The sequence below is a fragment of the Mesocricetus auratus genome, unplaced genomic scaffold (assembly GCF_017639785.1).
Source record: "Mesocricetus auratus isolate SY011 unplaced genomic scaffold, BCM_Maur_2.0 Super-Scaffold_100038, whole genome shotgun sequence".
Lineage (NCBI taxonomy): Eukaryota > Metazoa > Chordata > Mammalia > Rodentia > Cricetidae > Mesocricetus > Mesocricetus auratus.
The window spans coordinates 1,470,265-1,492,268 of NW_024429216.1; the positions used below are offsets into that span (position 1 = coordinate 1,470,265).

Genomic DNA, 22,004 nt, shown 5'->3' on the forward strand with positions numbered 1-22,004 from the left:
AACCCATTAAGTCTAGTTAATTGAACCCATGCGTGCATGGCATGGGTGTGGGCCATTCACTGAGGCATGGGAATCCTATCAGTAGCCACACCTTCAAAAAACTATGATGCTCTTTCCCTGAAGCCTTTGAATGCCAATAGCTCCCCATTAAGGCATGGGCTGGAGAGCTGGAACATTGGCTTAATGATCTTGTGCAAGATAATCACAGCTGCCATGGATCCATGAGTGTGACAGCTGTGTCCAAAGGGCAGAATTTCACAATACTTCTCCCCACACTTGGGCTCTTACACTTTTTATGCTTCCTTTTCTGCAACATTCCCTAAGCCCTGGGGAGAGGGGCTTGATAGGAATGTCCCATTTAGGGCAGAACACTCCATATCCTATCTTTTCTTGTTTCCTATGTTTATGTTATGGGGAACACCCCAGAAATTACTTTTCCTGAAAGACATTTCTCTTTTTTATTTCTGTCACTTTGGATGCCTTATAGTGGAGTTGGTTGGTAGGTAATGTGTCACAAGTGGAGGTTATGTTATATATATATATATATATATATATATATATATATATATATATTTTGTGTTACTTTGTCATGTTTTGGATGCATGTTGCAGTGGGTTGGATTTTCACTTCCTTTTCTCCCAAGCCTATTGGGATGTTCTGTTTTCTGTGACTCTTATTAGAGGAATATTCGCATGCAGTTCAGCTTGGAGGCTGGTGAAACACAGTGGTGATTATCAAATGGATTACTGAAGCCATCCCGTGTTTTGGCTATGTGCCAACAGGACCAAGGGTGAGGCTAGACACTCAGCACCCAAGGTGACTGGGTGGAGTCAAAACCCCAGTCAGCCCTTGGCTTCTAAGAATCTGCTGGAGTCAGAATACCAACTTCAGATCCAGTAAAGTGGGCTGTGGTTATAGCCATGGGCCCAGAAAAAACTCTGGGGCCTCAGCTGTATAGAGTCCAGATGCTGCAGCAACAATTGGAACTTTAGGAATGGGAAGGCAACTCACACAATGACCTGAGAGACCAAAGCTCCATTCTTTTTTTTTTTAGCATAATATTATTTGTTTATTATTTGGAAATTTCACAAGATTCACCGTGATCACATTCATTTCCCAGTCAACTCCACCCACACCCTTGTTACATCCCTCAATACCAAAGGGGAAGGAGGAGGAGGAGGAGGAGGAGGAGGAGGGGGAGGAGAAGAAGAAGATCAAGTTCAATTTGTGTTGCCAGTATAATCACTGGAGCATGGTCAAACCCCTAGTGGCCATCCTCTTAAAGAAAACTGTGTCCTTCTTCACCCCAACCCCCACCAGAAGCCATCAACTGTGAAGAGTTACACTTCAGCATCCCTATCCTAGTTTTTACGAGCTCTCTTCAACGATTTCCTGTCTAGACTGTCTTTGCAAGGACGAGTAGGGAAGAGAGGTTGCCACAGAAGCCTTCTATGTCTCTCATTTTCAACTGTGAGTCTTCGGCCTTTAATGCCACTACAACAACAACAAAAAACTTCCTTGCCCTTTATAGTTAGCAGCAGAATGTTTAATAGACTTCCACATGGTTTCTGGTTACAGCACAGGCCATGAACATCAACATTAATTCAGGGGACAGCATAAACCATGGATATCCCCATGGCTTCAGTGATAACAGGGGCCACAAACATCAACATGGTCCCCAGCTACTGCAGGGTCATGAATACCAGCATAATCCCTGGTGGTATCGTGGACCATAGATATCAATATGGTTTCAGGTGGCAGCACAGCCCACGGAAATCAACATAGCTTCAGGCAGCAGCATGGACCACAAACATCCACATGGCCTTTGGTGGTAACATGACCCGTGGACATCAACATGGCCCCTGGTCCAACCAGGGCAAAGGACACCAACAGGGTCCTCAGCAGCAGCATGGACCATGGATGATAACATGGCCTCAGGTGGCAGCTCAGGCCACACACACATCAAGATGGCTTCCAGCAGCAATGCGGACTAGGGACATCAACAGCCCTCAGCCACAACACAGACTACCGACATCATCACAGCATCAGGTCCCTGGCACCAAAGCTCCATTTTTTTATGGGACCCTGGGTACTGGAGCCAAAGATAAGTTCTGTAGTGACCTTTGAGACTCTTGGACTAGAGTCCCAGTTACAAGGGTACTTTCTTACCCTGTATAAACAATGATCTTCAAATTTTTCACAGCAATTGAACTTGGTGTGATATTTTTGCTTCTTTCATTTTAAGCGTTAAGTTTAGTAAAATAATTATTTGTTCCCATTTGTGTCTTTCAGATTATTATCCACCAACCATGGGTGAGTTTGTTTCAAAAACTTTTATTAGAAGTTGTAAAAAATGTGACAGATAGTGTCATTGGATGTTCCATTTTTTTTTTTGGTTTTATGAGACAGGGTTTCTCTGTATTGTTTTGGAGGCTGTTGGTCCAGCCCAGCCTCGAACTCACAGAGATCCGCCTGCCTCTGCCTCCCGAGTGCTGGGATTAAAGGCGTGTGCCACCACCGCCCGGCTGGATATTCCATATTTTTTAATGATGAAATATTACTTTTTGTGTGTATACAAAGCAAAGGAAGTTCCTTTAAAAATAGTTAAGGATTTTGTGTGGCTTGAGCATGCATGGACTCTGTACATGCTGCCACAGTTGCTGTGAATTCAAATGTTCAGCTGTCCTGTTCCATTCCCTCATTCACAATGCCCCTGAGCCTGGGAGGATGGAGTGTGGTACAGATCTCCCATGTAAAGCTGAACATCCCACAGTGTCTTGTCCTCTGTGTGTTGACCAGTGTGGGCGTCTATTAAATGCCATCTGCTCCATACAGAAGTTTCTTTGAGGAGGCTAGAGTTCTGCACTAATTTATGGGTATAATGATAAATTATTAGGAGTGGTGGGCAGGAATTCCCACCCCTCACCAAGGAACTATTGCTACTTGATAGCTTCTGGGAGAAGAAGACTTAGTTGTCTTTAAAGGCGTGGACTCAGGTAGGTCAATCACACTCCGATAGATGGCCACACACCCAGTCACCTATAATATATAGGGAAAGACTTGGGTAGGAATGGAATGGGGTGTGGATTTGGGAGGAGCTTCTATAGGGAGTGAATATGATCAAAAGATAATGTATGAAATTAATAAAATGTTAAAAAATTAAAAAGAATGATAACTTTTATATTTACATTTAAATTAGAAACAAGGTTGCTTCACATGTCAATCCCAGCTCCCTCTCCCTACCCATCTCCCACGTCCTCCCACCAAAGCCTGCTCCGTTCCCCAGGGAGGGTGAGGCCCTCCATGGGGGATATCCAGAGTCTGTCATTTTGTTCAGGGAAGGGCCTAGGCCCTCCCCCAAGAGTCCAGGCTGAGAAAACATCCCTCATTGAGGGATAGGCACTCAAAGTCCATTTGTATGACAGGGATAAATACTGATCTACTTCCCAAGGCTCCATATATTGCCGAGGCCTCCTCACTGACACCCACATTCAGGGAGTCTGGGTCAGTTTCATGCTGGATTCCCAGCCATCAGTCTGGGGTTCAAGAGCTTCCCCTTGTTCAGGTCAGCTGTTTCTGTGGGTTAAACAAACCAAGTCTTGACCCCATTTGCTCATCATTCCTGAATAATAACTTCTAAGAACAATACTTTTAAGTGATTCAGTGGGTCATTATGGACATGTCAGACTGTTATTTTCTTTCCTCAAAGACTGAACACTTCAGAAAATAATGAAACATAACTTTTCTCTGTCTGTTCATATGGCTGTTTTTGGTAATAGCTGAACATACTCTAAAGCACGTTTTTCTTTAAAATACCCTTACTGATTGATATTTTAATTGATTATTTTCACAAAGAGCTATTTTACTTTGAATTGCGCATCTGTGTGTGTGTCTGCTGGTACCCACAGGGCCTTGGTCTGGTCTTACATGTTTTTGTGGCTGTTACAGTCTTTCTGCCCCTCTTCCATGATGTTCTCTGAGTTGCAGGGGCAGGGTGTATGGTACAGGTTAGGGTGGGAACTTACTCTCTGCACTTTGATCAGTTATTTTATTTTGATCAGTTTATTTTATTTTATTTTTTTTGGTTTTTCGAGACAGGGTTTCTCTGTGGCTTTGGAGGCTGTCCTGGAACTCACTTTGTAGACCAGGCTGGCCTCGAACTCACAGAGATCCACCTGCCTCTGCCTCCCGGGTGCTGGGATTAAAGGCGTGCGCCACCAACGCCTGGCTCTTTTTTTTTCTTTTTTTTTCTTCTTTTTTATTTTTGAGTCAGCTTTGTAGACCAGGCTGGCCTCGAGCTCACAGAGATTCACCTGCTGTTGCCTCTCCAGTGCTGGAACTAAAGGTGTGTGCCACCACCATCTGGCTATGAATGGCATTCTTAATTGGAGTGCTATTCCAACTAATGGTAGGAACACAGGACTATCTATTGCCAACAAAACTAATTAACTTGACTGGAGAGGGGACTTCTAACATATTCGATATTATCAAAGAGAATTAACCTATAAGCCTATATAAAGTTATTTGACTTTGTAAAGCTGGCAGAAATGATTAGAATCTGGCTTTGTGGTTGATATAAGATAAATATATTATAAATACATTTTCTGGTTAATTCATGTTAAGAGTCTATCAGACACTTCTAAGAGTGGAAGTAGTCTCCTTTACATCGATAATGAAATATACTTCGCAATTAAGTCATTAAGAAATGTACAGGATTAGGAGAGAGCCTGCCTAGAATACCCCAGTGAGGGGCTAAGGTGTGACTCAATGGTAGGGCCCCTGCCTAGAGTTCCCCAGTAAGGGGCTGGGAGCATGGTTCATTGCTTGCCCAGTGTGCACAAGGCTCTGGGTTCAATCCTAGAATGAAAAAATATGTAGGCTTTCAATAAAGTAAATCATTTCAGGTGGATAAAACTAGGTCTGAAAAAAGGTGTGTGATACTCTTGACATAACTTCATGCCAATGTTGCTTTTCTTCAGACTAACATAGAGCTATTAATGTCATTTGCTGGAAGCATCTGTCTTAAAGCCTAATACTGAAATGAACTTTACTTAAATTTTTATTTCCCAGATTCTATCATTAGACAGTCAGAGATAGAAGGTAAGTTGATCAGAAAATTTTCATTATTAATGTATGTTCTTTCACTTAAATTCTTTTATTCATCATTTTTTATTTATCTTACATACCAACCATAGTTTTCTCTCCCTCCTCTCCTCATGTTCCCTCCCCTCACCTCCCTTCTACGCCCCCCCCCCATCTACTCCTCCTCTGTCTCCATTCATAAGGGCTACGGCCTCCCATGGGAATCAGCAAAGCATGGCATATCAAGTTGAGCCAGGACCAAGCCCCCCCCCCCCCCGCCTCTGCCTCCCCCATCAAGGCTGAACAAGGCATACCACCATGGGGAATAGGTTCCAAAGAGCCAGCTCACAAATCAGGCACAGGTCTGCAGGTTCTGGTCCCACTGCCAGGGGTCCCACAAAGGATCAAGTTACACAATTGTCACCTACATGTGGAGGGCCTAAGTCAGTCCCATGCCACTCCCTAGCTGTTCATCCAGAGTCTGTGAGCTCCCACAAGCTCAGGTCAGCTGTCTCTGTGAGTGTCCCTGTCATGATCTTGACCACCACCCCTTGCTTATACAATCCCTCCATATTCTTCAGCTGGATCCCAGAGCTCAGCCCAGTGTTTGGCTGTGGATCTCTGCATCTGCTTCCATCGCCTACTGGATGAAGGTTCTATGATGACAATTGGGGTAGTCACCAATCTGATTACAGGGGGGAGGCCAGTTCAGGCACCCTCTCCACTATTGCTAGGCGTCTCAGCTGGGGCCATCCTTGTGGATTCCTAGGAGTTCCCCTGGCACCAGGTTTCTCCCTCACCCCATAATGGCCCCGTCTATCAAGATATTTCTTCAATTACTCTCCCCCCTCCATCCCGCCCCCAACTTTACCATCACGATCCCCCATTCTCTTAAATTTTTTATCTTTATTTTTGCTTTATGTGCATGGGTGTTTTGCTTGTTTGTATGGCTGTTCACCATATGTATGCCTAGCGCACGAGGAAGCCATAAGAGGGCAAATCCCCTGGAACTGAAGTTACAAATGATGGTGAGCCACTATGTGGGTCCTGGTAACCGAACCCAGGTCCTGTGGATGAGTGTCCAGTGCTCTTAACCACCAAGCCATTGTGTTCTCTTCTGAAATGGGAACATTAGTGATTTTGCTTCTGGTATTTTCTTCCCTCCTTTTTTCACACAACATTGCACGTGACTCATAAACAGAAATGAACATGAAATATGCCATCATAAATTCTTACCAGCACTAAAAATTTATACTTTAAAATTTCTCCTATTCTAATAGAGAATCACAGTTTTCAAAATTTATATAGAAAACCAACCAGTAACAATTTGGGATATTGTGAACAAAACAGCACTGAGACAGAAAAAATATTTTATAATCAGCTGTCTAACCATGATATAAATATTTCAATATAAAAAGACGGCATTGACCTAGACAGAGTGAAATAGGTAGTATTTTTTAAGTTTGTGGAATCAGGAATTGCCCATTTTTTCACAATGGCATTCACAGTTCTAGTAGTGATTTTGATTTCAGAGGTCAGAGATTCTGGGAAAAACTCATTTTTTTTAAAAGAGTTTCTTTCAGTTTTTGGTTATATATGTGCCTGTGTCTGTATTTCGGTGTGTTCATGTGAGTGCAGGTGCCTGTGGAGGCCAGAAATATAGGTCGTCCTCTGGATTCTGAGTTATAGGAATTGTGAGTTGCCACACTGGGGTGTGGTGATATATTATTTATGATTTAATAAAGATTGCCTGAAGTATCATAAAGCAAAATCAGCCACACTAGTTGGCTGTAGAAATGAGGCAGTGGTGGGACACACATTTAATCCCAGGACTCAGGAGACAGGCAGATGTATCTCTTTGAGTTCACGACTACCCAGACCTACACAAGAGTGAAGAATAACAGAACTCATGCCTTTGATCCCAGCACTTGGGATAACACACCTTTAATCCCAGCACTAAGGAGATGCAGACAGGAGTGATATGGCTGGGTGGAGAAAGGAATATAAGCGAGAGGAGACAGGAATTCAGAGCTGTTGCCTCTGAGGATTCGTGGAGACAGGATTGCCATCTCAACTTGGTATAGTTAAGATCTATTGACTTGACTGCTTTGCTTCAGGAAATCTTTATTAAATCATAAATAATTTGTCACCACATTGGGGTACTGGGAACTGGACTTGAACCCTCTTAACTATTGAGTCATCTCTTCAGCCATGGAAGAACTCACTTAGATTTCTAAAAATAGAATAGTTCTTATTTATTTATTTATTTGTTAAAATATGTTTTTCAAAATATAAAAAATTGAAATCTAATACATTTAAAGGAAGGGGGAATGTGATGTAATTCTATTTTAATTAAAACCTGTTATGTATAATAGTTTATGTTTATTCTCCAGCAATTTACATGTGTGTAAACAATGTATTTTGATCATATCCTTCTCTGACACGCTGTTACAATCCCCTAAAGTCCCTAACATCCCTTTCCTCCTTTCATGTCCTCTCTATTTTTTTCTTTTTTGGTAAGGCACTGAGTCCAATTTTGTGATGCATGTTGGAATGTCCATGCTATGTCTAGAAGATAGTATATCATAGCTCTCCTGCCCATCCTCCTGACCTTACATTCTTCCTACCCCTGTTCTGAGAAGTTCCCTGAGCCTTGTGTGTATGTGTGTGTGGAATGTTGATATAAATTTCTCATTTAGGCCAGACATTAATTTAAAAAAATGCTACTAAAATGCTCAGGGACAGATAAAGTTTTTTTGCTTCCTTTTAGATGGTGAATGTGTCTTTCCGTTCTGGTACAGACATGAAATATTCTATGACTGTGTCAATTTCAATGCAAAACACAAGTGGTGTTCTTTGAACAAGACTTTTCAAGGTTACTGGAAGTACTGTTCTCTCTCAGGTAAGAGTCTTGACTATAGATTCCGCAGATGGGAGGGTCATCCTTTGTCTTGGGGACCATTTGGTATGACAGGCAAGAACTCAGAATCCAGGGAATATTCTGAAGTGAAAATAAGAGATAGACAACTTCTTTGTTGCTGTTGTGTGTGAGTGCATATGTTGTATGTGTGAGAATGCGTGGGTGTGTATGTGTGAGTGTGTGAGTGAGTGAGGGGCACCAGAGGTCAATGCTGCGTATCTCCTTCTATTACCCTCTACTTTACTATTATTTATTAAGCCTGGAGCTTGCTAATTTGGTGAGACTACTTGGTCAGAAAGCCCAGGGGATCTGTCTTTCTCTACCTCCACAGTGTTGAGATTAGAGGCATGTAATGCTAAACCTGACTTTCTTTTTTTGGGGGGGTCTTAGGGTCTTCCTGTTGGCATAGTGAGGACTTCATACACCTAGTTGTCTTTTTAGTCCCCGAGATGCATGATTTCTGGCAGCAGTAAAATCACATATAATCAAACATGGGTTAGAGGTGTTTTGACTCCATCATCTTTATAAGGAAACTACTAGGAGCACATGAAAGGAGAAGGGGATTGCAGGGTAGTACCAATTTAATTTTCATAAGCTATTGGTGGACTAAGGAAGAGGATATTGTGCAGAAGTGTGAGAACTCTGTGTGTGTGTGTGTGTGTGTGTGAGTATGTGTATGTTTGTATGTATGCATATATGTGTTGCAAAGAAGAAAGTGTTCCTCTTCCCAATGCGTCTTTCTCTTACAGACTATGCTCAGTGTTCCTTTCCCTTTTGGTTCAGAAACATGATCTACTGGGATTGCACAGAGGATGGAGAGGTGTTTGGAAAAAAGTGGTGTTCACTCACGCCAAATTTCAACAAAGACCAGACTTGGAAATATTGTAAATAATGGTGAGACTTACTAGATGAGGATGAGGAGGAGGAAGAGGAGGAGGAGAATTGTGGGGAGGAAGAGAAGGAAGGAAAATACTGATTTTTCTTGAGGAGGACTTTCCCCCTTTCTTTTGGTCAGGAGAGGAAGAGATGGAGTCTTCATTACAAGTTTTTGTATAAATTTAAATTTTCTTTTTCTAGGATGTGAGTTGAAGATGCTCTGACTGTTGAAGACTTGGGGGTTAGATGATGGATTATGGCATTTTATGGAGAATTATTGTTTAGCTCCCATATTTTATTTGCTATGTGTATAAAAGGAAGCCCTTAAAAATACCATGTCAGGTGAAAGCATCCTGCCAATCTAATTTCTTTAGATATCACAGTCACACTACTCAGATGTGTTGATAATAGGGAAGTAAGGGGAATATGAAAACCTCATAACTTCTCCTTGATTTTGCTTTGAAGAAGAAGATGGTCCAAGTAAGTCAATTAGGAGTTCACTGCGAAGAAAAAACAATTTCTGAGAACATAGTTTTTGCTCTGTGCCGTGTCCACTTTGCTTTATATCTGCACCAACTCATTTCATGATCCACCCTTCCTCTTCCTAGCACCATTTGTATCCCGCAGTGAAGACTACCCAGCAAATGCCTCATCTTTTCACCCAAAAGAAGAACAGCAGACCCGAAACCTACCCTAATGGGTGAGAAGGATTTTGGTATGGAAACACCACAGCAACATGAAACAGCTTTGGAATACTCTACTGAGTAGCAAACACTTCCAAAATTGTCCAAAAGGGGAAGTCAACTGAGCAGAATTCAATGGTTTTCTAATAGAAGATAGCGAGGAATCATCAATACTAGACAGTAGGAGCTGTATCTTGCACTGTGTGAATTGGTGGGTGTTATACCTATCTCCTGTTTCATCTAGAACATAAAAGAGCTTGTGCAAACCTTAACCACTGTGGGCTTGGTGCTATAGGTACTAAGATGATGGGAAGAGCTCTAGTGAGCTTGTCAGCAGGGTCACATGAAACCTGGTTAGTTGGGGGTTTGGCAGGATGTGGTGCTCCATACTCAGAGATCCCCATCTTGGAACCCAGATAGCAATCTTTATGCCTATCTGGACCTTGGCTCTTTTTGGGTACCAGGTAATTTCAAAAGACATTGGCACCCATTTAGTTCCTGAAAGGAGAAAGCTACAAATCTGAGTCTTAGAGGTCTGTGTCTATGTCCTTTCTTATTCAGACAGCAAAGTCAGCAGTTCTTGGGCACTGGAAAGGTGTCTGGGCTAGAGCTGGACATGAGTTAGTATAAGAACATAGTACAAAAATGGAAGCCTGGGTTTCCATTACCAAACTTTTTATATCTTAAATAGGTTCACATGAAACCACCTCACTCAATGTCTACTTTTTGCAATATTCATAACTTTTCAAAAAATGATGTCTTGGCATAGAAGCAAGGTTTACCTTAAACTGATGAGTTTCCTACAATAACCTCCAAAGTTCTGGGATTACAGGCATTTGAAGATCACACACTAGGGGTGGATAAGATGACTCAGAGGGTAAAAGCTCATGCTACCAAGCCCGATGATCCAAGTTTGATCCCTAGAATCTACACAGTGGAAGGAGAGAACTATCTCCTGAAAGTTGTCCTCTGATCCCTTCTTCCTTCCACACAGCTAAAGACAAATGAGAACTAGATCTCCAGTTCATCATGACTTTATGTAATTGTGAATGACTATGTACAAACAGGAGTCCACCATAACAAAAGACCCCAGAAAAATCTGACTTTTTAAAAATCGATACCACACTATTCATTCCCTTTGTAAGGTAAAGAAAACTTTGATTTCATAAAGGCTTGGCAAAGTGGAGATGCAGAACTTGCTGTAGAGGCGGGACTGACACACCAGCAGTAGTTGGTATGTGCATGGAGTTCATTTGGTGGAGTGCTTGCCTAGCATGCAGAAGCCCTTGGATTCCATCCCCAGCACCTCGTAAATCAGGCATGGTGTAACAGTCCTGTAATCCCAGAACTTGGGAGGTGGATTCAAGAGGATCAGACATTCAAAGTAGTCTTTGTGGGTTTGAGGCCAGCCTGGGCTACATGAGTCCCTGTCTTGAATGAACAAACAAACACACACACAATCAAGAACACCACTCCCAACCCTTCACAAACCAAACTATCAGTGATATTCAAATTGCTCTTGGAAAGAACAAACAAAATGAAGGAGAACAGAGAGAAATTTTTTATTTAAATTAGCAACAAGCTTGCTTCACCAGTCAATCCCAGCTCCCTCTCCCTCTCCTCCTTCCCCGCCCCTCTCACCCACCTCCCTCAGTCCCCCCACCCAATCCCAACTCCATTCCCCAAGGAGGGTGAGGCTCTCCATGGGGATATCCAGAGTCTGTCATTTCATTCAGGGCAGGGCCTAGGCCCTTCCCCAAAAGTCCAGGATGAGAGAGCATCCCTCATTGTGGGATGGGCACTCAAAGTTCATTTGTATGCCAGGGATCTACTGCCCAAGGTTCCATAGATTGGCCAGGCCTCCTTGCTGAGCACCACATTCAGGGGGTCTGGATCAGTCCCATGCTGGCCTCTCAGCCATCAGTTGGGGGTCCAAGAGCTCCTCCTTGTTCAGGTCAGCAGTTTCTGTGGGTTTCACCAGCCTGGTCCTGACTCCTTTGCTCATCATTCCTCCCTCTCTGTCACTGGGTTCCAGGAGTTCAGTTCAGTGTCTAGCTGTGGGTGTCTGCCTCTGCTTCCATCAGTCACTGGATGAAGGTTCTAGGATGGCAAATAAGGTAGTCATCATTATCAGAGAGGGACATTTAAGGTAGAGGAGGGGAGAGAAGGACATGGGGAAGCAGGAAGGATGAGTCAGGGGAAGAATAGAGGAGAGCAGGATGAGAGATACCATAATAGAGGGAGCCATTCTAGGTTTGCGGAGAGATCTGGCACTAGTGAGACCTCCAGAGATCTACAAGGATGACATCAACTGGCAAGTGAAGCCATAGTGGAGAGACTACCTTAAATGCCCAGAGAGAAATTTTAAGACATTTTATTAATGAGAAATTCAAGAGAAGAAAAAGAATGTGTTCAGAACAAAACTGGTGATCACTAGGAAAGAGATGCTACCTAAGGACACGAGAGACAAATGCCAGGGATGTAAAGTCGCCAGCTGTTGTTCTGCAGAAGGCTAAGAGGATAATGAATGAGAAAGGCAATTCTGCACTGAAATGCTAACTTAATTATTAATCACATGAGGATCTTAAAAAAGCCTTGTTCCTAGTGAGTAGAAGAGAAGTTGTCAAGGAGAGCCTAGTGATGGGGCCCAGTGAAGGGGTCTGACACACATATGTGGATTCAGAGGCCTTTGTGGATAGGGCCATTAGACCAGGAAGTCTCAGGCTTTCTTTAGCGTGGCAGTGCAAAGTATCTGCATGAGAGCCTCCCTGCTCGCCCAGAGAAATGTGAGCTGAGAGAAGTGAGTCAGTTAGGAGTGGTCTACACAGTATGGCTTCTCAAGGATTTCCAGAGATAAACCTGATCACCAGTCCTCCTCTAGGAAGGGTCTACCTTTTAGAAGGTTTACCTGTAGAAGGACTTTCTGTCCCACCTGGTCCCACAGCTGTTTAGTCCCAAATAAAAACAGAGAGGCTTATATTAATTATAAACTGTTTGGCTGATGGCTTAGGCTTCTTACTGCCAAGCTCTCTCTTAATTATTAACCCATAGCTATTAATCTAAATATTTCTACTTGGACTTATCTTACCAGAGAATGCCCAGCATCCTATCTTCTTGGTAGCTACATGGCATCTCCATGGTGGCTCCTCTCTGTGTTCCTCTTCCTTGCATTCCCTATAGTCCAGCCTATACTTTCTGACTATCTATTGGCCAATCAGGATTTATGCACCAATGAATAAGAGAACTATATATTCACAGAATACAGAAGGACATCCCCCATCAGTTTATCTACATGCTTCCAGCTCAATCAGCCCTTTCAGTCTTAGCTAATGTTCATATTCCATTCCAGCCTTCTTCATGTATGGGGCTGTACCTCTGCTACTGGCATTGAGTATAGGACCTCTTGGAAGTTATGTAAGAGCTCTACCACTGTGTTATCTCTCCAATGATGCATTCCAGTCTTTTAGAAAAGGAATGATCCTTCCCTGGGCTTGTAGGAGCCAGAGGGATCAAGGGTATCACAAAAAACCCACAGAAATAACTAACCTGTCTCATCGGAACTCAGAGAGTCTGAACCAACAACCAGGGAACCTGCCTGGGACTGACCTAGGCCCTCTACATATATGTGACAGTTGTAAAGCTGGGTCTACTTGTAGAACTTCTAATAATGGGAGCAGGGGCTGTCCCCAAGCTTTGATTGGCTCTTCAGATCTTATTCCCCATACTGGGTTGCCTTGACTAGACTCAATACAGTGGGAGGTGCTTAGAGTTATCGCAACTTGATATGCCATACTTTGTTGGTACCCATGGGAAGCGTGCTCCTTTCTGAACTAAAACAGAGGAGGAGTAGATTTGGGGGATGGCAGGAAAGGGAGAGGAAACTGCAGCTGGGATGTAAAATAAATAATTAAATAAAAAGAAAGAGAATCATTATTACCATGAGGAGACCTGGCTTTGCCCAGTCCCATTCAGTGGGTAGAAGCTAAGGGATGGTATCTCACATCAAGACAGGGGAAATTCCTGCCTTCTGTTGCCTCCTAACATCTCTTGGCATGTGACTAGGCCTAGCCCTGTGAGTCTCATGTGCCATTTCATCTTTTTCACAGGTAGTCATATTCAAAAGGGGAGACTGAGAGTTTCTGAAGAGGGGCAGTTCTCTTATTTATCACTCCTATCAGAACAAGTGACACTGAGCTACACTCACATGGAATATTGCCCTTTGTGTTCGTGAAGTCATGAATATGCATCCCAGACACTTGCAGCTAGTTCGTGACCATGGGACATAGCATACCTACGATATACTTGAAATCTGAACCTCAGACAGATGACACAAATTTCAGGGTGTGCCTACCAAGTGAGAGGACTGCCTGAACCTTTTGTTTGTATGAATTATTTTGTCATCCTATTATTGACTCCAAGACAAGGATTAGAGGGTAATTTTAATATTTTGTATTTTCCTCTAGTTTTTGAGAAATAAAGTTCACACAGAAAGACAGAGACAAACACAGAGATAGAGAGACAGAGAGCTATGATTGATAGATAGATAGATAGTTAGTCTAAAATGAGGAAGTAAGGCTTGCACAGGGACTGATCATGAGACTATTGAATCACCAAGGGAGGTAGAAAGAGAAAGCCAGGAGAAGAAATATACAAGCTGTTGGCAAAAGACTATGTAGAAGACACATAGAAACAGTAGCTGAATGTCCTGGGCATCAGAGTCACAGATTTTCACAGATGTCCAAGGCATGAGCAACCTTGGATAGGCAATGACTGTTCTCATCTTGACATTTCAACAGTGTTATTGCTTATTTTTTGAATAGTGTGTACTCACTATGGCAATAACTGCTGGGTAGCCATAAAGCCCAACACAACTGTACCATCTGGGTCAGGGTCAAAACACATGGAGGTGCTGTATAAAGATAATGGGTTTGATACACAGTGTTCACCAAGTCTCATTACCATGGAAAGATATACAGATGGATAATGGATAACTATTAGGATTCATGCCAAGAAAGACTTTCTACTTCTTAATGACTCACCTATGCACAGGGAGCATGGTTGATGGAGCTCTTTGTAAGTATCTTATGTGGGGTTGATGTCAGTTCTTCTAGGAGGGCTTGTGATGGACACTGTCCAAACAGTTATAAGTAAGCGTAGGAGGTCCCCAATACGGTTTTGTACCAAGGAGGAGTCCCTAAGCCACCCAGGGGTATGTCTGCTTTTTCTCTTCTTACATGCTTTTTGCCTCCTTAAATGCAAGCCTTCTTTCCAAGGTTGCTATTAAAATAATTTTGATAATACATCTTGTGTCTATTATAGCATTGGGAGAGTCTGTTTTCTTAGGCAAGAAGCCACAAGTAGCTACCCTGCAATCCCAGGGATCCCAGCAGTTCTAAACACACCACCAAATTATAAGGGGAGGAATTAGAGCCCCTTGGGTTGCTTCTGAAATTAGTGCATAGAATGAGCTGACTTGAGACACTAGTGGCTGTATATACACCTTGGCTATATCTTTTGTGATTAATCAGTGAATCAAAGCCATTCTGTTTCTCCTGCTTGGCCACAAGATCCTGGCTAATGCCAAATCATTTGCTGTATGTTTGGGTCATAGTCCTGGACTATTAAGGAAATAGATTTCCTGTCTCTTCAACTAGATTCTTTTGCACATATATGATAGATACTATGCTAAGTGCTCTATGTACAGTATCTTTTAGTCTTTATAGCAATTTTGTGAAGCAAATATAAAGACAAAGATGTATCATCTAACTCACAAGCTCCACCCTTAATCCTACATACAAATAAATGGAAAGCAGGGACAGGAAGTGGCAGGTTCTTTGCAATTAGTCATAAAATGTGGAATAAACCCAGCTACCACTCAACAGAATTTGATTATCTGTTCAACAGAATACCATCCATCACTGAAAAGGAGTTAGGTTGAAACGTGCTACCACATAGATGAACTTTGAAACCAATTAAGTGAAATAAACCAGACATGAAAGTATAAATATTAAGTATGTGGCTGTATGTACTAGTTATTTTCATTGCAAAGACAACTTGGAAAAGGAATGCTGCCCTTCTCTTCAAGGACCAGGGAGTACTGTAGAAGAGCAGGCAAGAAGAATGAAAGAGATAGAGACTGGAGAGATGTGTAGTGAAATACTATCTTCTGGACACCACTTTATTGCACACATGAACTAACAGTAGCTGTGTTTCTCCGAACAAGAGCTGCCCAAGATCAAGCCAGTTAAAAATCTGAGCATAGATAGGGAGGGAACAGGTTTCACTTGGAGCTGAGGAGCTATGGGTAGTTAATGGTGGCTGGAAGAAGAGTCATTTTTCTTTGGAGAGTATTGGTGCCCAATGGATGACCCCTGCCCCACTCATTCACATGTGGGCCATAGTAATTGGACCCAGTGGACTAAAATATAAATAAATATAAAGCAAAAAAGATGCCCAGAAATAGGAAGGAAGATGTGTTGGGTTGTCCTATGGGGAGTTGGATGGGGCTGGTGGTGGATATGATCAAGATATGTTGTATAAGTATATGGAATTTAAAAGAGTAAAATTTAAATATTATTTTAAAAGGTAGAGGGGTTTATTCAGACCTATGAGGTAGCTGCTAACATAGCATCCGAAGCCAGGAAACACAGAGAGGAAAATGCTAGTGTTCAGTTCACTTTACCCATATTCTCCTTTTTATTTGCTTAGGATACAGGAGTCTATATGACAATGTCATCTGCATTTAGCATGGGTGTTCGCTCCTTAGTTAAGTTACTCTGGATATGCTCTCACAAACGCAGCTAGAGGTGAATCTCCTAGGTGATTGTACTGGCTAGCTTGGGTGTCAACTTGACACAAGCTAGAGTCATTAGAGACAAAGGAGCCTCAGTTGAGGAAATGCCTCCATGATATCCAGGTGTAAGGCAGTTTTTCAATTAATGATCAATGGGGGAGGGGAAAGGGGAAAGGGAGGGGGAGGAAGAGGGGGAGGGGGAGAGAGAGGGGGAGGGACCAGCCCTTGGTCGATGGTGTCATTCCTGAGCTGGTTTTCCTGTGTTCTCACTACAGATGGTTGTAAGCCACCATGTGGTTGCTGGGACTTGAACTCAGGACCTCTGGAAGAGCAGTCAGTGCTCTTAACCTCTGAGCCATCTCTCCAGCTCTTCCTGTGTTCTATAGAAAAGCAAGCTGAGCAAGCTGTAGGAAGCAAGTCAGTAAGCAGCACCCCTGCATGGATTCTGCATCAACTCCTGCAACCAGGATCCTGCCCTATCTGAGTTTCTGTCCTGACTTCGTTCAACAATAACCAGCAATGTAGAAGTGTAAGCCAAACTTGATTTTTAGTCATGATGCTTCATAGTAGACATAGCAACCCTAACTAAGGCAGGGTTGCTTCAGCACATCTGTGCTATCCAGGTCAGGATCCAAACATGTGGAGGAGCTCATGTGAATAAATAGTCCTGATGTGCATGACTCACCAAGCCTTATGATCGTGGAGAGATGTACAGACAGAGGAGAAATATCAGGTTCAGTGTCAGGAGAGACTTTTTACTTCACAACTACACAAGATCATGTGTGTGTATGCCAGTTTCTTCTGAGAGTCACAAACTTGCATATTATCACTGGGTAACCTTTTGTTCCAAGAATCAAAGAGTGTGCACAAATTTTCACCACTTGTCTTCTCAAGCATTAGCTAAGCTGCTTGAGATGAAATCACCATGATTTTTTTTAAATCTCAAAAGGTAAAAAAATTATTAAATAAAAAACCTGAGCTAAAATATTTTTAAAATTATAAGCCAGTGGCACATGACTGTAATCCCAGCAACTGGAAGGCTGAGGTATGAGGATTTCCAAGAGCTCAAAGCAAGACATACATAGAACAGCCTGTCTCAATAAATTAAAATAGAACCACATATAACAGGCTAGTTAACTGAAGGACTAACTTGGACAAAAGATGAAGAAATTTACATTTACTGTTCCTAAAGAAAATGAACTTGTGGGTAAAGACAGGTAGATGAAAATATATAAATTCAAGAAATTGTTAAATGATACCAATTAATAGTTAAAAAGGCATATTCTACATCATCTATTTAGCTATTCACATCCTTCTCATACTTTCCACTTCACAAAACTGTGGCATTTTATTCTTTTCTTTGCAAAGCACAAATGAGGTTGATAGACTAGCAATACATTTAAATAAGATACAGAATTTGCCCAAAGGAACAAGATCAAGACAGAAAACATCTAATGTTGCTGATTTGATCTACAAATACAAAACAATAAACTGCTACCTGAAAAGCTGTTAGAATTCATAGAAGAATTCATAGAAAGGCAAGAACATTGTCTTTTTCAAGAACTTAGATTTTTAGATATTGCTTGGAAGGGTAAACACTAGCAAGGTTTCCAGCAGATGGTGCTCTCAACCAATTAATGTGTGAAACTGGTTGTGGGCTCAGACACCTTTTTTCCCCTATTTTAGAAAATTTTTATTTCATTTTACATTCCAACCACAGTTCTCCCTCTCACCCCTCCTCCCGAGCTCTTGCCTCCTCCCACTCCACCTCACTTCCCCCCTAGGTCATTCCCAGTCCACTCCTCATGGGTAAGGGCTCCCATGAGGAGTCAACAGAGTCTGGCACAATAGGTTGGGGCAGGGTCTGGTCCTTCTCCCATGCATTGACACTGAGCATGGCATCCCACCATAGGGAATTGGCTCCAACAAATTAACTCATGCACCAGGTTTGTATCGTGGTCTTCCTGTCCTCAGCTAGTTCAAGTTTCATGACTGTCTCCCACATATGGAAGGCGTAGTTTGGTCCCCTGGAGCCTCCACAGTTGTAGGTCTAGAGTTCACGAGTTTCCATGAGCTTGGTTTAGCTGTCTCTGTAGATACCTCCATTGTGATCTTGACCTCCCTTGCTCATACGTTCACTCCTCCCTCTCCGACTAGATTCCCGGAGCTTGGCCTGATTCTTGGTTGTCGATCTCTGCATTAATTACTGGATGACGGCTCTATGGGGATAGTTGGGGTGTTCATCAATCTGATTACAGGGCCAGTTCAGGCATCCTCTTTAATATTGCTAGGAGTCTTAACTGGGGTCCTCCTTGTGGATTCTTGGGAGTTACCCTAGCACCAGGTTTCTCTGTACGCCCTTACTGGCTCTCTCTGTTAAGATACCATTTTCATTGCTCTTCCAAGGCATCCCTCCCTGCCTGGGCCATCTCTTTCCCTCCTGTTCTCATCCTCTCTCCCTGCCCCCTTACTACCTCCCACCCCTAGTTTACCCCGTAAATACAATCTACTTTCTCTTCCCAGTGTGGTCCATGCATCCCTCTTAGGGTCCTCCCTTTTACCTAGTTTCTCTGGATCTGTGGATTTTAGTCTGGTTATACTTTGCTTTACATCTAATATCCATTTATGAGTGAATACATATAGTGTTTGCCTTTCTGAGTTTGGGTTACCTCACTCAGGATGGTTTTTCTAGTTCTGTCCATTTGCCTGAAAATTTCACGAGGTCATCCCTTTTTTACTACTGAGTAGTACTCCATTGTGTAAATGTACCACATTTTCCTTATTCATTTGTCGATTGAGGGACATCAAGGTTGTTTTCAGGTTCTGGCCATTATGAATAATGCTGCTATGAACATTGTTGAGCAAATGCCCTTGTGGTATGATTGACTTTCCTTTGGGTAAATGCCCAAGAATGGTACCTCTGGGTCTTGAGGTAGATTGAGTCCCAATTTTCTTAGAAACCTCCATACTGATTTCCAAAATAGCTGTACAACTTTCTACTCCCACCAGCAGTGGAGGAGTGCTCCCTTGAATCCACATCCTCTCCGATATAAGCTGTCCTCAGTATTTTTGATCTTAGCCATTCTGACACGTGTAAGAGGGTATCTCTGAGTCATTTGATTTGCATTTCCATGATGATTAAGGCTGTTTAGCACTTCATTAAATATCTTTTTGTCATTTGAGATTCTTCTGTTTTCAGGACTATAGCCCTATAGTAGAGCACGAAGTCAGTGATGGTGATGCCTCCTGTAGTTCCTTTATTGTACAGGGTTGCTTTGGCTATCCTGGGTCTTCTGCCTAAAATAAAGATTTTAATTGAGCTTACAATGCCAGAGGTTTAGTGTCTATAGTGACCGAGTGAAGGCATGACAGCAGGAGCAGAAGCTGAGAACTCATATCTTAAACCATAAACAGGAAGCAGAGAGTAGAAACTGGGAATGGATTAAGTCTTTTGAAACCTCAAAGCCTGCTCCCAGTGACATATTTCTTCCAGTAAGATCGCATCTTCTAAGCTTTCCCAAACAGAGCCACAAACTGTTAACAACATATTGAAACGTCAGCAAATAGTGAAGACATATCATTTAAACCACCACCAGAACACACACACACACACACACACACACACACACACACACACACACACACCACCCAAACCTATTTGTTAAAATAAATCCCTTTATCTTTGAGTTTATCCTGTTAAATATTTTGTTGCAGCAATGAAAAAAATTAGCTACTTTCTGAGAATTGGTACCAAGGAGTGGAGTCATTACTGTCATTAATGCTGGTCACATGTATAGCACATCTTTGGAACTGTTACGTGGGAGAAATATGGACTAATGTGCAACTGTGACCTGGTGAACCCTGATGATGCTGTAAGCAGAATTTAATGGGCCGTTTTGGCAGGGGTTGGAAGCTGGGAATGCTGAGAAATCTGGGTAATGACGGATGGACTTATGAAATTTCCAAGTGAGTTAGAGAAGGAGATAGAGGACTGGAGAGATGGCTCAGTTTTGAAGTGCACTTGTTCTCACAAAGGACCTACGTTCAGTTCTCAGCAACCACATGGTGGCTCACAGCCATTTGTAAATCCAGTCTTGGGGATCTGATGCCCTCATCTGGCCTCTGTGGGCACTGCAGGCATGTGGTTCAGAGACAACATGCAGACAAAACACACATGCACATAAATATAAATCCTAAAAAATGTAAAAGATTGAAGCAGAATAAAAATTATAAACCTTTAAAATACAGTAAAATGAATATACTTCTAAAAATGTAGTAAAATGATAAACAAGGGAATCATCAGAGGTGAAGTTAAAGAAAAAAAAAGGAAAATCAAAAAAGAATAAAACAGTAAAGAACTGTTAGTTCAGTTTCTGGGTCTTTGAAGACTTGAGACTGACAGTTAATTGGGCAGAAGGAAGGACAGTTGAACTTGTGGACTTTTGTCTGTTGGACAGTTTACACTGGTTGCTAAATCTACCTTGAACTTTGTTAAGACATGCCTTGCCGACAGCCTCCAAAACGATACAGAGAAACCCCTGTCTTGTAAAACCAAAAAAAAAAAAAAAAAAAAAAAGACATGCCTTGGCTTTAGTATTGTCTCTTCTTTGTGCCACAGTACCCTCTACTGGCCAAAATGAACTTTGTTGTCTCTGGGCTTGGGCAGGGTTTCTCACATTGTATAATTTTAGCTTCTTTGTTAAAAATCAGGTGTTCATAAGTGTGTAGATTAATATCAGGGTCTTCAATTCGATTCCACTGGTCTACCTGTCTGTTTTTGTGCTGTTTTTATTACTATAGCTCTAGAGTAGAGCTTAAAGTCAGGGATGGTGATGCCTCCAGAAGTTCCTTTGTTGTACGATGAGCTACTTTTTAAATGAAGATGTTACCCCATGTGCCCTGCAACATATTTCTTTGAAGAAACAATGCGCTAAGGAAAACAAAGAGGGGACTGTGTGATATGCTCAATTTTGGCTAGTAGAATGAAGGAAGCCAATGAAATGCTACGAATAGATTGCCAAGTGATGTAGGCTGTCCTCATTGAGAGCTTCTATGCCTTTGTCTGAGTCTAGTCAAAATTAGGTCTTTAAAAGCAAAATCATGATGGAGAAATCTACAGAGACAGCTGAACCAAGGTTGTGGAAACCCATGAACTCTATACCGACAGCTGTGGAGACTCCAGGGGATCAAACTAGGCCCTCCACATGTGGGAGACAGTTGTGAAACTTGGACGAGCTGAGGGGACCCTGGTGGTAGGACCATGATACATACCCAGTACATAAGCTCACTTGTTGGAGCTCATTTCCTATGGTGGGATGCCATGCTCAGCCTTAATGCATGGCCCTGCCCCAACCCATTGTGCCAGACTTTGTTGACTCCTCATGGGAGCCCTTACCCATGCGGAAAAACGGACTGGGCGTGGGCTGGGGGGAGGTGATGTAGGAGGGAGGGATGAGAGGGAGAACTGTGATTGGAATGTAAAATGAAATTCAAAAGAGTAAATTATAAAAAAAGTATCAGCATGCAAAAAAGCACCAAGTAAGTAATCAGACCTTGAAATTTTAAAATTAATTTTAATTAAAATATAGTTATATCATTTTCCTCCTTCCTTTTACTCTCCAAACCCCTCATATGTACCTCCCTCACACCA

The 22,004-nt window shown here is 42.3% G+C and overlaps 1 protein-coding gene across 1 annotated transcript; it reads left to right on the forward strand.

Annotated features, from left to right (window-relative positions):
• Positions 1 to 1,623: 1,623 nt before the first annotated feature.
• Positions 1,624 to 8,894, forward strand: LOC101826328 (binder of sperm protein homolog 1). The gene is made up of 5 exons (XM_040734231.1): positions 1,624 to 1,720; positions 2,293 to 2,313; positions 5,071 to 5,100; positions 7,853 to 7,984; positions 8,752 to 8,894. The coding sequence occupies exons 1-5, from the start codon at positions 1,624 to 1,626 to the stop codon at positions 8,892 to 8,894; spliced, it is 423 nt and encodes a 140-aa protein (XP_040590165.1).
• Positions 8,895 to 22,004: the final 13,110 nt, after the last annotated feature.

Coding starts and splice junctions, on each gene's coding strand:
- LOC101826328 (XM_040734231.1), top strand. CDS start 1,624: ATGGATATCCCCATGGCTTCAGTGATAACAGGGGCCACAAACATCAAC. Junction 5,101..7,852: donor TAGACAGTCAGAGATAGAAG/GTAAGTTGATCA, acceptor GCTTCCTTTTAG/ATGGTGAATGTGTCTTTCCG. Junction 7,985..8,751: donor GAAGTACTGTTCTCTCTCAG/GTAAGAGTCTTG, acceptor TTTCTCTTACAG/ACTATGCTCAGTGTTCCTTT.